General features: G+C 37.0%; 6 protein-coding genes and 1 long non-coding RNA gene across 9 annotated transcripts in view; 3 read left to right on the forward strand and 4 right to left on the reverse strand.

Moving 5' to 3' along the window:
- On the forward strand, positions 81 to 2,528 carry LOC104744947. Of its 2 annotated transcripts, none has more exons than XM_010466084.2 (7): positions 81 to 646; positions 1,012 to 1,111; positions 1,221 to 1,280; positions 1,404 to 1,524; positions 1,622 to 1,704; positions 1,886 to 1,947; positions 2,090 to 2,528. In XM_010466084.2, exons 1-7 carry the CDS (start codon positions 405 to 407, stop codon positions 2,217 to 2,219), a joined length of 798 nt encoding a protein of 265 aa, XP_010464386.1. In that variant the 5' UTR covers positions 81 to 404; the 3' UTR covers positions 2,220 to 2,528. The 2 variants fall into 2 exon arrangements, with proteins under 2 accessions (XP_010464386.1, XP_010464387.1); XM_010466085.2 differs by having other exon boundaries at positions 1,407 to 1,524.
- LOC104744946 lies at positions 2,593 to 3,943 on the reverse strand. Its single transcript, XR_760686.2, has 3 exons — positions 3,776 to 3,943; positions 3,586 to 3,669; positions 2,593 to 2,858 (listed from the first exon to the last, which is right to left on the reverse strand). It is a non-coding gene; the product is annotated as an uncharacterized LOC104744946 (long non-coding RNA).
- LOC104744949 (cytochrome b561 and DOMON domain-containing protein At3g07570) lies at positions 5,091 to 7,359 on the reverse strand. Its single transcript, XM_010466087.1, has 4 exons — positions 7,087 to 7,359; positions 6,600 to 7,005; positions 5,552 to 5,844; positions 5,091 to 5,456 (listed from the first exon to the last, which is right to left on the reverse strand). The coding sequence occupies exons 1-4, from the start codon at positions 7,345 to 7,347 to the stop codon at positions 5,226 to 5,228; spliced, it is 1,191 nt and encodes a 396-aa protein (XP_010464389.1). The 5' UTR covers positions 7,348 to 7,359; the 3' UTR covers positions 5,091 to 5,225.
- On the reverse strand, positions 7,593 to 9,602 carry LOC104744950. The gene is made up of 6 exons (XM_010466088.2): positions 9,437 to 9,602; positions 9,272 to 9,300; positions 8,713 to 8,853; positions 8,337 to 8,387; positions 8,117 to 8,169; positions 7,593 to 8,006 (listed from the first exon to the last, which is right to left on the reverse strand). The coding sequence occupies exons 1-6, from the start codon at positions 9,484 to 9,486 to the stop codon at positions 7,893 to 7,895; spliced, it is 438 nt and encodes a 145-aa protein (XP_010464390.1). The 5' UTR covers positions 9,487 to 9,602; the 3' UTR covers positions 7,593 to 7,892.
- Positions 9,910 to 11,072, forward strand: LOC104744952 (small nuclear ribonucleoprotein Sm D1). Its single transcript, XM_010466092.2, has 4 exons — positions 9,910 to 10,019; positions 10,155 to 10,231; positions 10,483 to 10,674; positions 10,781 to 11,072. Exons 1-4 carry the CDS (start codon positions 10,006 to 10,008, stop codon positions 10,858 to 10,860), a joined length of 363 nt encoding a protein of 120 aa, XP_010464394.1. The 5' UTR covers positions 9,910 to 10,005; the 3' UTR covers positions 10,861 to 11,072.
- On the reverse strand, positions 11,163 to 12,080 carry LOC104744951. 2 transcript variants are annotated; one of them, XM_010466089.2, is made up of 3 exons: positions 11,821 to 12,080; positions 11,643 to 11,721; positions 11,163 to 11,567 (listed from the first exon to the last, which is right to left on the reverse strand). In XM_010466089.2, exons 1-3 carry the CDS (start codon positions 11,824 to 11,826, stop codon positions 11,194 to 11,196), a joined length of 459 nt encoding a protein of 152 aa, XP_010464391.1. In that variant the 5' UTR covers positions 11,827 to 12,080; the 3' UTR covers positions 11,163 to 11,193. The 2 variants fall into 2 exon arrangements, with proteins under 2 accessions (XP_010464391.1, XP_010464393.1); XM_010466091.2 differs by lacking the exon at positions 11,821 to 12,080 and having other exon boundaries at positions 11,643 to 11,727.
- Positions 13,132 to 16,094, forward strand: part of LOC104744953 (lysine-specific demethylase JMJ25-like) — a gene marked incomplete in the record, with an annotated part of 6,093 nt that continues 3,130 nt past the window's right edge. The window contains 6 exon segments of the mRNA XM_019236535.1: positions 13,132 to 13,745; positions 13,846 to 13,967; positions 14,113 to 14,212; positions 14,307 to 14,445; positions 14,641 to 14,704; positions 14,810 to 15,553. Of these exon segments, the coding sequence (XP_019092080.1) occupies positions 13,317 to 13,745; positions 13,846 to 13,967; positions 14,113 to 14,212; positions 14,307 to 14,445; positions 14,641 to 14,704; positions 14,810 to 15,553 (1,598 nt within the window).

Below are 16,094 nucleotides of genomic sequence, written 5' to 3' on the forward strand. Positions count from 1 at the left end.
GAAAAGAGAGAAGAAAACAAAACGGATTACTTTCTTCTTTTAGGTTATTATGTTTCAGCCCCTATAATTATAACCATTACCCAAAAAAGCCTCGTAATAACCAAAATTGACATATTTGACTCTCATTATTAGAAAATAAAAAAAAAAATCCGAAAAAAGGGATAAAGATGAAAAACGAATTATTAAAAATATTTATAAGCAAAAAAAGATTCCATATTTCGAGGGGAAGAAGAAGAGAAAGAAAGAAAGAAGCTCAGTCGGCGGCCGGTTTAATCTCTCTCCTCTCTCTCTGTCCCTGTCACCGGCGTTGTCATATCTGAATTGCGTTAAAAAAAATTGACACTTTTTTTCCGGCGCAAGTGGGAATTTTGTAGCTTTCGAAAGATTTGGGTTATTTTTTTCTGATGGCGGCGAGCGCAAACCCGTCGGGGAACAATCAGGAAGGTTCTTCGGCGACGCAGAAGGTATCGACTTCTTCAGCAGCGGCGGCGGCGACGACGAATGGCGGTGCTGTAAATTCTGTCGATAATGGTGGCGCGGCGGCGGATAATAACTCACAGACGATTGGCGCGTTGAGGCATAATTCAGGGATCTCTACCGATTGGACTCATGAAGAACAATCTTTATTGGAAGATTTGCTCCTCAAGTAATCTCCTTTTTGCTCTCTCTCTGATTATCAGGTTCCTCCAATTTTGAATCCGGCATATAAGTTTTTGTGGGTTCTTGTGAAGAGAAGAAGTGGTATTTGATTAGCTTAGCTAAAAGCCTAAAACTTTTGAGTATGGTAATAAATACAAATACTAAATGGATTAGCTGGTGTTGTTGTCTTGTATCATATTTATGATAAGCACATTAGTGTTAGAGCTATGAGAGATACTAGTACTTAGGATTTTAATTGGAGGATGAGTTGTCTACTTATCGGTAATGATTGGTTGCTAGTTAATCTTGTATGAGCTTTGTTTGTTAAATCCTACTCACAACTTTTTAATGATTTAATGTCTCTTTATATAGGTACGCGACAGAGCCGTCAGTTTTTCGATATGCCAAGATTGCGATGAAAATGAAAGATAAGACTGTTCGAGATGTTGCGCTGCGCTGTAGATGGATGACTGTGAGTTTTTTCTGTTCTTTCTTGATTACTCTTCTTTCGCCCGTTGGCTTTATTTGATCCGTAAGATGGTTTTTTTTTTACCTTCATGTGATTGCTTTATGGATTACAGAAAAAGGAAAATGGAAAGCGCAGGAAAGATGACCATTCGTCGAGGAAAAAAGATAAGAAAGTATGTGGCTTGAGTTCTAATGCGTAACTAGCTTGAACTTTTAGTTTATTTACTTGTGATTTTGGACGGTTGAAACTAGCTTTTATGAGTCTACAAATTGATTGTCTTTCACTATCTCTTAAGCAGGAGAAAACTACAGATTCTTCAGCCAAGTCCTCGTCTCATTTGAATGTTCATCCTAATGGTCCGTCGTATGCTCCGCCTATGTTGCCTGTAGATGCTGATGATGGTATTTCGTATAAAGGTTTGTTTTTAAGAATCTAGGATTGTTTTTATTTTTACTTGTGAAGGCTAAATCTTCTAGATTGAATAGGAGCATAACTGTCTTGGCGTTATTGCAGCTATTGGTGGTTTGAGTGGAGATCTTCTCGAGCAAAATGCTCAATTGTTCAATCAAGTTTCATCAAATTTCTCAGCTTTCCAGGTGAATTCAACTTCCACTTTTCAGCTTGTAAGTTTTTGTATAGTTGGCTCTGGGGAGTTTGGACCTGATTTGTTTGTGTGCCTTGTTTTGTTGGCTTTTGAGCAATCCTTGGACTAGATCAGCTTAAGTTTGCTAGTTAAATTCAACTGTGTATTTAAACCAAGATTCTTTCCTATTGCAGCTACATGAGAATGTCAATCTCTTGAGCAAAGTTCGGGACAATATCCTCACAATCTTGAACGAGTAATACATTTATTCATCCATCTGTTGATCATTTCTATGTGTTTGACTCACTTAGGGAAATGCCATTCTTTTCCAACAAAGTTCTGGAGCTATGATAATGTATTAACTCAAATCTTTGCTTGCTTTGCTGTTTGTGTTACAGCTTGAATGACATGCCAGAGGTTATGAAGCAGATGCCACCTCTTCCGGTGAAGGTGAACGAAGACCTGGCAAATTCGATCCTCCCTCGCCCATCCCATCCATCCCATCCATCCCAGCAAATGAAGCCATGATCAAGCAGAGCGATGGTGGGTTCTGCTGACCAAGGAATCTTTTAAATCCGGGATCAATGAAGAAAAAAGAATAAAATCGCGGGATAGAGAGAGCTCCAGTCGTACTGGTTGATAGAATGAGGGGGTTTCCCCTGACTCATAGAGTTATAGTCTCTTTTGCAATTTCTGTCAGTGTCTGGATATTTTAGCAAATGGTTAATTGATACACGAGTAGGGGTCGTATCGTTGTTTAGGATGTGAATAGATTTCAATTGGTATGGTATAAGTTTCTGTATAAAATTGGTTTTATGCTGAAAGGGTTTGAGATTAGAAGGTAGAAGCACACACCCGTGATACATTTCTCATACAACCTCTTCTTAGAATGAAACAAAACTACTAAACCATTTCTTGTAATAAATGAAGCCGAATGTTTTGTACTGTTAACACAAATGTAAGTCTTGCTCGTAGCTTGCAGAAGAAATCTCGAGAGTCAAAAGGTAAGTCGTTTACAAAAACAAAAACTTTTTTGTTTAGAAGATTATTCAAAGCATCTTTAGATCTTGCAAGTGAAGATTGCAAGTTCGCAACTCTCTGACAGATCAGCCAAGTCTTTGGTTAATTTGGGCTTGGTGTAGCTTCCAAGAGTCTTCAACTGTGAGCCTACAAGAAGACACAATGTTCGATTAAAATTGGTGTCAAGCTGAAAGGTTTGAGATTTATAGGGGATATATCCTAAAAGTGCACATCGTTGATGCATTTCATACAACCTTAGAAGTCAGAAGAAGACAGAATGGTGAGTAAAAAATAGGATATACATAATGTGAGGGTATGGCAATTGTGATATGCTCTCTTATGAAAGCCTTTTTCATCCCACAACAGAGTGAAGTGAATACATGATTGAAGGAACAAGTCGAGCATAGCGCACATGAATCATTTCAAAGTCTACAACACTATGGGCTACTACTACTACTAATGTAACCAGATCCTGTGAGACTGCTTTTGTAATTGGAATTCACCAAAACTAGAGAGACTCTAAACTCTCAAGCACACTTGTCCAACCCAACTCTAGAAAACTAACATGTTGTGGCTTATATATAGGCAGTGGTGAACTCTCAAAGTCTGAAACTATCCTTTCTTACATCAGAAGCAGTAATAACAAACTATAACTCTTAGTTAACCTCTGTAAAATTCTTGAATTCTCTCAGTTGATACAAACAAATTTGGAGTAATCTGATGAACAATGAGAAGTAACTCGCTCACCTAAATCAAAGAGCCTTTCTATGAAACTCATATCACATGAATAGCTTGATTGATCAAGCAGCGTTATGAGATTATTTACACTAACAATCAAATCACACTTGCAGATGGAGGTAGAGAAAGAGCTGACCTGAGCTGGAGTCGGATTCTCATAACCACCAGACGACTCCAAACCTGAAACTCTACCTTCCAGAGCGTTGAATTTCTCCTTCATCTGCATCAATCGAACCAATTTTGTTTTAGGATTTTTCCAATATGTTCGCATGAAAACTTCCCCAAAGAATGATGATTTTACAAAAACATTGGGAAAATATTATTACATCAGAAGTAATAGCGAAACGTTCTGCATAGAGATCACGCCAAACGAGATGAGCAATGGAACCTCCGCTGACGGAAAACCCAAGCGTAAACCAGAGAAGTCGAGTTCTCAACATCTTTCTTCTTCTTCTTCTTCTTCCTCTTCCAATTTCTTCTGCAAATGTCTCTGAATCTCTCTGACGCTTACGGTACAGAGTCGTCATCAACCATTTGGGCTTTCCTTTCTCAACTATATGGGCCGTTTTGTAGCCCATTATACTGCCCAACAAAGTTAAAGCATTCAAGTTTGTTTTTGCTTTTTTATTGTGCGCTCAAATCAATTTCCCCTCTGGTTAAACAAAGTAACAAACTAATGTAGAGTACTAGTATCCCAATGTTAATGGATAGATCGCGTTTAATAAAATTCACGTCTGAATCATTGATTGATTTGAAGTTTAATGACTAGTAAAACTGTATATCATAGCCAAAATACGTTACAGTAAAACCTCTATAAATTAATAATGTTGGGACTAAGACATTTTATTAATTTATAGTGATATTAATTTATCTATAAATTAATAATTATTAATTTACACTATAAAATAATTATTATTAATTTATAGGTATATTTTTAATTGTTTAAATTTTTAAAAAGTATGAATTGAGACAATTTTTGCAAAATAAAATTAGAATTTTGGATGCTGTAAATTTTATGGTATTGAAATTGAATTTGAAATAATTAAAAAATATTATTGAGAATAAATTACAAATATTATAGACAAATTCAGTTATACACATGACATACATATTCAAATTTATGAATAAGAGTATCAATTATCGTATTTTACTAGTCTATCAAATTATCAAAATGTAAATGATGCATATTTAGAAATTCAAAAATTTTAAAAGTTTTAGCTATTTTTATGAAATGTTATAGAATATTTTATATCATTATAGTTTGAAGAAACAACATAACAATTGTTTTATAGATATGAGGTTTAATAAAAACATACTTTACTATATAAGCATATATATATATATGGGTGTGTAAATTTACATGATTATTAATTTATGATATTATTGGGACCATATTTTACATGGGGATTTCAAAAAAATATTATCTTATTATATTTATCGAATTTTGTTATTTTTTACACTGTCCCGACTTGGGACTAACAAAATTTATTAATTTATAGTGTTTATTAATTTAAAGAGTATTAATTTATAGAGGTTTTACTGTAGTTGGTTAAATCTTGAAGCAGATTATAATTTTTTATACAGTGAAAAATAAAGATCTCAGTATAACCACAAATTGATTCTTGTATCAACATATAGAACTTCCAAAAAAAAAGAAAAGATTCATTCAAATGATTAGTCAATAACATGTTCAATACATCACACTGTCCTATCCAAGATAAATATGGTAGCAAAGAAGATAAAAGAGAGAAATTTTTTATTTAAAGAAAAAAAAAATTACTTGTTCTTAAACTTTCTAACTTCTAAACCAATAGCCGTCAAAGCCAAAACAGCGACGGCAAAACCGTAACCGCCATTCCAAGCAGAACCAGCTTTAGCCAAATGAATACCATAGAAGATGTTAGAGATAGCCAGTATTATCATAATTCTTCCAATGTTATGATGATACCAGTTCCAGTATTTTCTGTACTTGGATTGCTTATCTGGTCGAGCTAGCAATGCCAACATCTGTAATATCAATAAACAAAACCGAATATTCATTATTCCAGTGTTCTTTGTAGTATATACTTAAATTCTAGAGTGCTGCTAAAAAGAAGAGGAACCTGGAGAATGCCCATGACGAGTATGGTTATCCCAAGTCCTTTGTGCGTGGAAACATTATTGGCCTTGAGACGGTTTTCAAGAACCAAACCGCAAATGACACCAGTTAAACCGAGGAGAAAACCAGTGGTTTGGAGAGCGATATGGGCATAGAACCAAGTGGGGTCCCATTGCTTCATGTGTCGAGCCACTATGGCGCCAATGATAACTATTATTCCCCATCCGAACATGTTCATTAGCCCATGTGTCTTCCTTAGCTTAGAGTGTGGCGAACCTTTAACCACACTTTGCGAACCTATTAATTCATCAATGGAAAAACAAAACATATATTAATCAGTCTATGACATAAGAAGTACATTCAGAACACAAACTCAATTGTCGCTCCACAATAATATAGTTGTTGTTCTTTATTTTAGTTTTATACCCTCCTTGATGATCTTAAAACATCCCAAACACTAAACTTCTACAGTCGTATTGATGATAACGTGTTTTTTTACTGCATCTCACTATCATCAATACCAAAATAGGAAATGATGAGACGATAATAAGAAAAACAAAACTTGTAACATCATCATTCTCTTTTGTCTTTATTACCCGACATAAATCGTTGAATTGCAATGCAAAAATCAACAACCAAAACTTAATTACTACTCCAAGCTACAACATCTAGAAGCTCAGCGCATAATATAGGTCCAAAATGGTATCAATAAAAAATTATCGTCGTTTAATGTTGGCGGAATGAATACAATTATATACTAATAAATTGGAAAATTAGTCACTATTGTGTTGTTAATTCATACTGTAGTATTTGGAAATTATCAAGAGAGATGGTAGTAGTTGGGAAAAAACCGCGTATAATAATACAAAAAGTCAGGTATGACTCCCAACAAATAATACTACTACGATCTTGTTGAACCAGTTCCAACTTGTCAGCATGTGTTTTTATTTATTTTATTAATTAACGGTGATTAATCCAGTCAAAAATGGATCAATTCAAGATTGACTTTTAAAATAATTAGTCAAATGAGATAAAAATTAAAACAAGCTGACCTGTAACATAATTGATGGTCGTGGTGGTCACGAACCGATGCTCTCTCAACCTATAGTCAGGCGAAGTTGGGAAGAATCCGGCAGGTCCCATAGCGTAAAGTAGACTCTGACGCGGCAGCTCCGCCGTCAATTGAAAACTCATGTATATACGTGATGACACTGACTCGATCTTTAACGACTTGTCGACGATCGTTAGATCTCCTTGGTCGGGGTTCACCTCGCCTGGTGATTTCCCTCCGAGCAAGTACTGTTTCACTGTTCCGGCACCTCCGTCGGAAGGTATCCAACCGACGATGGCGCTGCTTCCGATCATCTGACCGTTGGTTGAGAAACCGATCCCGATGAAGGCGCTTGAATCCGGAGCTGATAAGATGAAGCTCCATGTGTTCTCTACCGTTCTAGCATACTGCAGCAAGATTTTTTCTTTTTTCAGAATTGGAAAGTTTTTTAAAAGTCTGAAATTAGAAAGAAAAAAAGATTGACTTACTCGGAGGATGTAGTTTTGGAGAGTCCAAGCTTCAACGCATTGAAGGAGGGTGGCGTTGAAGGTGAGGTCGTTGAGAGGTAGAGTTGAATTGCATGATTCTCTAGCTTGTTGAGCATTAACTATGGTGGTAGAGAGAGCAATTAACAATAAGCTCAAGATGATGATGGAAACAGAATTAAGCTTCATCTTTTTTTTTGTTCTATGTCTCTGGATCTCAAAGATGAAAGAGAGAGAGAGAGAGGAAAGTAATGAAGGGATCATGATGATGATGACGACGACAATGAGTTGTATATATATCTTGTTTTATGAGATAGTGTGTGTTGAAGCAGTTGTGCCATTCAACTAATTATAAAATTATTTGTCTCGTTACAATTCGTTTTCTTTTACTATTATTAAGCATATATATATATATATACATCTTGGTGTAAACAAATTTGATACTTGAATTCAAATAAACTTTTAACAACTGTAGTTTTCTTTTTAGTTAGACGGTCTATAATTCTATATACTGAATCCGTCAAATTAAAAGGACGTTTCGAATCTTTCAATAACATGAATGAAACCATGAAAGGAAGGAGCAATGTGAGATTGTAAACGTGATTGTTAGTCAAATCTCTCTGGTTTGGTTTTTTTTTACACTTTCAGGGACCAGAGAAAACGACCGATCGAGACAAAAGCAAGTATTCGTTATCCTACACACACACAAAACCAAAGTCATTGACACATCACCGCTTGTGCCATCTCAACTAACACCCAACACCATTTTCACTAGTCTATATGGGATCCATCAGCAGAAGAAGGACCATTCAATTGTTGGAACTTGACGATTTTGGCATCAGCAATCCTCGGCGCACTTCAGTCATGTAATCCGTTGGCGACATCTTTCGAGGAGGCAATGTGTTGTTTGCTGCAGCCAGGATCTGTAAATTGTTTCATCCCACAAAACAAGAGACATGGGTCTCATCATTAATCCGAACGAGCATCTTAATAGAACTAAAAAGCATATGATAGAGTTTCAAGTCAGTTCTACCTGGTGAGGTAGTTTACCCCAAACACTTCCTTCATAGTACATGATTGGTCGCTCTGTGAAATAACAGGTAAACTTGACAATCAGTTATACTCGATTAGCTGGAATGCAGAGATCAAGGTGGGAACTATAGGTATATTTGATTGCTTTTGGAGCCAACTCAAGCAGAACAAGTGTAACAGACAAAAAGGATAAAGAAAAACTTGGAAGCCCTTAATCTCACCAGATAGATCCACAGTCGGGTCATTGTATTCATGCATTGCAGCTGCCCATCCTGTTCATTGAACAAATCAAGAGCAATTAATTAAGACAAGCACATAAACTGAGTGCATAAGCAGTGAAATTAACACACCATATTTATTAAGTTCAAAGATTTCTAAAAGGAGCATGACCAATAAACTAGCACTGACTCATCAGATGTTAAGCAATTAGCATAGCAACAGTTGATACAAGAAAGAAGCATGACCAATGAACTAGCATTGACTCATCAGATGTTTAGCAATTAGCATAGCAACAGTTGATACAAGAAGGACCAGACAGTGACACAGAGCAAACAATAAAACCACTGAAATGTTTAAAGAGATAGTTCAGATTCATACGTTGGCTCAAAAGCTGAGAAGCTTCACTCGTAGAGCAGTCCTTTAGTGGTATTATCTTCGGGGGTTTGACTTCTATCTGAGGAACAGTAGCAAGAGGCTGATTTCGCTCACCATCCTTGTTCTGTTGGCCACTTGTTCGATCTGCATTTCACTCTTTCTTTAGCCAAGAACAATATCATAACGAGCAAAACCTGATATATAGCTTGAACGATGATGCTTTTTTTTCAAGAAAACAGGCATTAAAATGAATCAAGAACACACACTGAGAGATAGATCAACCAGAGGATTTGCTAATAAAGAGAGAGCGAGATCTAAATTCCAGGCTCTACCCTAACGATTCTTCAGGTTACCCAACTATCCCCAATCACAATGTTTACAGATTCGGTTGCAATCAATTACTTCTCTTCCTCGACAATCAAAGATTCTAAGCTATAACCTCCACAGAACTAGATCCGCTAGTAACGAAGAACACATCTGATTCGTTTCTCTAGTAAGAATCAAGAGAGAAGGCGAAGAAGAAAGAGAGAGCGAGAGAGAGAGAGAGAGAGAGATAACGTACCTCCCTTGCGGCGATTCCCAGAAGGCTTCCTGCGAGACGGAGAAGAAACAGCAAAAGAAAAGATCAGAGACGAAGTAACGAAATCAGCAGAGTAAAAAGATCACTCGAAATCAGCAAAGCGAGAGGAAGGAGATGAAGAAGAAGAAGAAGAAGAAGAGAAGTTACCTTTGATTTGGGGGAGTGTATCGTTTCGTACTGGAGCTCGAATCTGCCATTGATGAGTTAGGGTTTGCGCAGTTTTTCTCAGAGAAGTCTCTCTCTCTCTCTCTACCGGTGGAAGAGATCTGTCAAGTCTTTTAACGCAGAGTGAGAGAGAGAACGTTGAAAAGCGTCGTCTCCGTCTCCTCTTTAAGTCGTTTAATCTTCACGCGCGTCTACTTTATCGCGTGTTTATCAAGCGCTCGCGCGCTTTTATTAATTTACGCCCCTTTCCAAAATTACGTACCGTATCTTAATGTTTCTCCTGAAATTGAAATTTGGTCCTCTATAATCAATTATCCGGTTAGCTGAACCAAACTGTATTTTATATTTCTGGTTAAAAACGTCATCACAACTGGTCGACACTTGGACTTTATTATGGGCCTTAATACATTTGTGCTCGGCCCGATAATTTGATGATGGGTCCAGAACCGAAATCGGATCTGAACCTGCTCCGTTTCGAGGTCTCTCTCACTGCGTAAAGAAGGGTTTTGAGGGTTTTCTTTGTTGTTTGTTCTTCTTCTTCGCATCCAAAGATGAAGCTCGTCAGGTACTGTTTCGATCTCTGTTCTTCTACACTGATAATTTCGTATTGTTCATTATCGTAGTTAGTTTCGGGTATTGAATCCGTTACTGTTCTTGAGACTGAGCTGATTTGTGTTTTTGGTGTGACTGGATCGAGTAGGTTTTTGATGAAGTTAAACAATGAGACTGTGTCGATCGAGCTGAAGAACGGGACTGTGGTCCATGGAACCATCACTGGTATGTTCTGTTTAGCATCCAGTTTCTTTTGTTGTAGTTCTTCTCACCTTTCTTCTCTCTCGATTTCTTCGTTTCTAGGTCTTAGTTGCTGTTACTGATACAAGTCGCGATCTGTTCCCTTATTTTGAATTTGTTCCATTGGCTCTACTCGCATCCTTGTGACCACAGTAGGTTGAGAAAACAGTCGAATTAGGATTCACTCTCCAAAAGTGTATATTTTATTGAGATGTTAAGTGTGATGATTGGGGCAGGTGTTGATGTGAGCATGAATACTCACTTGAAAACAGTGAAGATGAGTTTGAAGGGGAAAAACCCAGTAACACTTGATCATCTCAGCTTGAGAGGTAACAATATCCGATACTACATTCTTCCTGATAGCTTGAACCTGGAGACTTTACTAGTGGAAGACACTCCTAGAGTTAAGCCTAAGAAGCCTGTTGCTGGTAAATGCTCCATTCATTTTCGATGTTACTGAGCATTTGTCTTCATAAGCTATAAGACTACTTTTTATCAATCCATTTATCTTTTCTCCCTTTCTTTCATCTGTAGGGAAACCTGTTGGACGCGGTCGTGGACGAGGTCGTGGCCGTGGTCGTGGCAGTAGCGGTGGTGGTGGCAGAGGTCGTTAGATGTAGCAATGCACTTGAAAACGTTTTAAGGTATGTGAGTTAGGAGAATGTACCGAGTTTATGTATCTAGCAACTCTTGCAAAGGGAAGATTTGATTAAGATGATTGCTGCTTGTAAGGAAGTTACTCTGTAATGCGATTCCATGGATAACAAGATTTAGCTTTACATGTTATAAGAGCATGTACAAGTAGAGAATTTGTGTGGTTTTGAGAGCTCTAGGCTTTTTTTATTCATGTGCCAAATCTGACTATCAAAATGCATTAACATGCTGACAATCTTAATATAGAAAAACTGCTATAATCTCCTCCGTTAGTCTTCCACTTGAAACCTATGTCACATGATCCTGCAATTGGGATCATGATTGTATACGGGTTCCCCGATCTGATGGTAAGGATCACACAGGTAGGGGTAGGGATAGGAAGATGGCACACCATATCCACAACATTGTTGACAGCATGGCTCGGGTTTTTTCTCTTCATTATTCTTATCTGTTTTCGCCTCATCATCGGGTTTAGGTTCATCCGGCTTTTTGTCACCATCTGGTTTTTTTTCATCATCTTTTGGTGGTTCAACTTTCGCTACGCTAACAAGCTCCGCAAATGCTACTTTTTTCCTCAGTGTGTTGATTAGAGCGATCATATCGACTTCAACACCGGTCACCTCAATTTGGTTCCTGTGATCTCCCTTTATTTCTACAGCGTTCACGCCTAAAAACCAATGGACAAGATCTTTAGATTCAACTAGAATTACAATCATCAGGATAGGGTTTGTATCTTTGTTACCTTTAAACTGAACCGCAGTTTTCAGTGCTTTCGCTCTGGTTTTGTCATCAGTCATTGCAACTCGTAGCAGGATCTTTTGCTGCATACAGTAAGAAAACATCTTAACATCTCTAGAGAAGTCTCTTTCACAAGAATATCCAAGTTATTACACTTGTTTTTTGAGTACACAAATACATACCTTCATGTTTTGTCTTCTTCACGGCCGGGTTTAAAGGATGAGTAGAGAGAGATGGTCTGCGTGATAATTCGCTTTGAATGTTTGATAGAATTTTCCTTAGAAATTTCTGTGTCTTCTTCTTAAGATCACAAATTTGAGGAAATACAAATAAGGATCGATTGATTCTTATATATTAATCACTTGCTACATGAGTCGTTGTCTTACACCAACGGAATCGGCTGGTTTGAATTTCGTTGTCAGTTTCATATCTTTGTTCCTTGCGTGTTTTATTGGTTCTAGTTGCCGACTCGTACAAGCTTATTGCCAATTCTATAATATAAAAAAAGAACTATAAAATCGTTATTTGATTGAGTCAAAAATAGTAGATTAAATAGTTACTTGACTGGGTCAAAATAAATTGGTTAAATAATGATGATACACAGTACAATTGAATATTTGTTTAATATATACCATAGTCTGTTAGTTTTATACATGTAAGAAGGCTAAAGACTTATAATTTTATGAGTCAATATTTCAATTATGATAGTTAATAAGTCTATTTTATATATCATCCAGTTGTGCGTAGCAAAAATGAATAAGAACAGACGGGGATTCAAGTCTTCGTCTTCTCTCAAGTACATGTTTCCCTCTAACTTCCTACTCAATCGAAAAAACAGATTAATTTGACTACTAATCTGTCATCCATCTGTATTAACAAATATTAGATGCTTGACTTGCAATATGTATTGTTCGCAATCATCTTTTTTGATTTTCTAATATAATGAAACACAATTAGCTTCTTAATTTATACTAATGTGTTTGTCTATGACTCTATGCTAATTTGACTTTTATTTCTTAAAAGGGTTTTTGCAATGATATCAGCAATTTGATCAAACATAGATATCAAAGCTCATGGAGATAAAAACGGTGAAAGCTGCGTTAAGTAACATTTACGTATTATCCAAAATGTAAAAAAAAACCAGAGTGTACTACTGGCCGTAAAAGAAATTTCTCCAAACTCTCATATTGCCTAATTTGGAGCACCACATATACACAAAGCAACAGTAATAACTGCATAATCTTTTTTTTTTTGTCTAAAAAAGTCTAAAAGTATTCAAGAAGTCATGTCCATGCTAACTGAAAGAAATGGAAATATTAGAAGTCATGTCCTTAGCTAGATTTTTTCTAAACTGTGACTCTGCCAGTTATTGAAGTAAGTAACCAAAAAATATTAGAACAAGAGAAGAAATTAATTTTGTGATCTATTAATAATTCAATTGAATGTAAAAAAAAAAAAAATTGGAAACAAAATATGAGCGGGAAATAAAAACCCAAAGATGTCGCGAAATCGTGTTTGTTTGAACCATTAATTAAACCAAAACTTTACTTTTATCGGAACCCTTCAGTTTCCAAAACAAAAAAAGTCCCGTGAGTCTAGGGTTTTAAGTTGGGGGAGGGATCCAAGAGTTGTGCCCAGGAGTGTGTGTGTGTGTGTGAGTGTATTTTGAAATTTGGATATGGATTCTGCGGAGGAAGTTGCTATTTTTGAAGAAGCGAACGGTCGCGGCCGTAGGATTCGGAGAGTTTCTACGAAGATGAAGAATTACGTTGACCCTGTCACTGACGAAGACGAAGACCAAGGACCTAAGAAGCGAAAGGTCAAAAAAGGGGGAATTAGGGCTCCGAAGAAGGTAGACGATGAAGGTGTTAGGGTTGAAGATGAGAACGGAGGCGCTGATTTGGCGAAGGAGAAGAAGCAGAGAGCCTCTGCTAAGACGAATGACTCAGAAAAGGACTCAATTGCTGGGGAATGTGAGGATTCTGGAAACCAGGTTACCATTGGGGCAAGGAGGACTCGGAAAAGGACTAATAAGGATGAAATCGATGGTGATGTTCCAGCTAAGCCGAACAAGAGGTTGAAGAACGGAGCTAACAAAGACAACACGGTTAGTGATTTCTCTGTAAAAGGGTCTCTTTTTTTCTCATCAATCGTTGGTTTAATTAAATACACGACCTAATCCCACTACTTTGTATATATGTATTTAGGATAATGCTGAAGGTGCAAAGTCCAATAGGTGTCATCAATGTCACAGGAATGATAAAGGGTACGTTGTGCGGTGTCAGAACTGCAACTCGAAGCGTTTTTGCCTCCCCTGCTTGAAAACTTGGTATGTGCTCTTCTGTTACCATAAACATTTTTAGCTATTTATTTTGGTTTCTTGTTACTGGTTTCGTTATATGCAGATAAGATCTTTTATAGTTTCTTTGGGATGGTTTGATTCTGAAACACATTGTCTTAATCACTACTTGCAGGTACCCCAACATACCACAAGAAGATGTTGCCAGTAAATGCCCATTCTGTTGTGGTATCTGCTGTTGCAGACAATGTTTGCGTCTAGATAATAAGATACAAGTAAATTTTTCTCGTATCTTGCTTGATTATTATTTTTTTACTTTTTAAATTTATCTGAGCTCCTTAGCATGATGATTACTTGAATGCCATGTAGGCCATAAATCCGAATCTCGAGGTCAGCAAGGACGCAAAAATTCAATGCTCTAAATATATTTTGCGGTGGCTTCTACCACATATGAAGGAAATAGTTGATGAACAAATTGCTGAGAAGGAAATTGAGGCAAAGATATCAGGTACTTTCCATGCTTATTGTGATTCTACTTGAAAGTAATGATTGTTTTTGTACTCCCTTCACATTCTTATCATGTTTTAAGTATGTATAATCAATATATTGTTGGATATATCCGCATTCATTTTTCTAAGTTAGAAGCTGGAAGCTGATTAGCTCAAGGATTAAGAATATATCTTAATATTGTTTAATTTCACAGGACTGGAGTTTGGAGAGGTGAGGCCCCTAGACGCTGAATCTTTCCCTGATGAGAGACTATACTGGTATCTTACCCTAACATTTTTGTTTCAATAAATTTTGACAAGTTCGTATCTCATGTTGCTGTTGTTAACTTGATTCGTTGTTGTTTGAACTCCTTGGGATTACAGTGATATCTGCAAGACTTCGATCTTTGATCTCCATAGGAGTTGCTCGGCCTGTCCTTGTGATATATGCCTTACATGTTGCCTTGAGATCCGCAATGGAAAGGCTCAGGCATGTCAGGACGATGTGTCCTGGAATTATATTAACCGAGGTTTAGAGTATGAACATGGAGAAGAAGGCGAAGTTATTGATAAGCCGAAGGATAACCCAGATGATAAGCCGGATGATAAACCGGATGATAAGCCGGTTTGCAAAGACCATATGAATTACCCATCTTTGTGGAAAGCAAATGAAGCTGGAATCATTACTTGTCACTGTGGTGCTGAGGGTTTAAAGTTGAAACGCCTACTTCCTGATGGTTGGGTATCTGACTTGTTAATGAAAGTAGAAAAACTTGCTGATGCCAGCGAGCTTTTGGATTTACCTGAAATAGTTTTGGAGCGATGCCCTTGTTTTAAATCTAATGGTCATATTGACATGGACAACGGTAAATTGCTAAAGGCTGCTTGTCGAGAAGGTTCAGAAGACAATTATCTATATTATCCAAGTGTTAGAGATGTTCAACAAGAAAATTTGAATCATTTTCAGCACCATTGGGTAAAAGGCGAGCCTGTGGTTGTGAGAAATGTGCTTGAAGCAACAGCTGGATTAAGCTGGGAACCAATGGTAATGTGGCGTGCTTGCCGCCAGAGAAGCCACATTAAGCATGGAGAACTTACTGAAGTTGATGCTGTTGATTGTATGGACTTCTGTGAGGTCAGTTTTTTCCTAAGTAATTTGTGTGGTCCATGTCCTTTTTTTATAGAGGTTTCTATGACCTAAGCACTTTGCAGCTTCATTTTGAGTCCTTATTTCCATTATTTTTCTGTGATTGCTTAATCTATGACTCTGGTGCTTCCATAGCAATGATTTTTTTCTTATCTAGGTTATATACATTTTGACGTTCATGTTTTTCCCTTTTGGGTTGACATTTCAGTTTCTTTTACCGACTGTTCTATGATTTTCTCATTAACAGTGAATATATATGCTCGTGATTTTGAATCAGCGTATTACCTTTTCTTGAAGATGCATCGAAAACTTGCATGTCAAATACATATTAGGCTTACTAGGCAACAACATGGCTCATTTGGTTCTCTCAAGATTTATAAGTTCTTACTATGCCCTTGTTTATTTAGTGACTTCTGATAAATGCAGGGATCAATTGATCTGCATGAATTCTTTACTGGTTATACGGACGGTCGTTATGATCGCATGGATTGGCCACTAGTTCTGAAACTGAAAGATTGGCCT

Source organism: Camelina sativa, chromosome 15 (genome assembly GCF_000633955.1).
Source record: "Camelina sativa cultivar DH55 chromosome 15, Cs, whole genome shotgun sequence".
NCBI classification, from domain to species: Eukaryota; Viridiplantae; Streptophyta; class Magnoliopsida; order Brassicales; family Brassicaceae; genus Camelina; species Camelina sativa.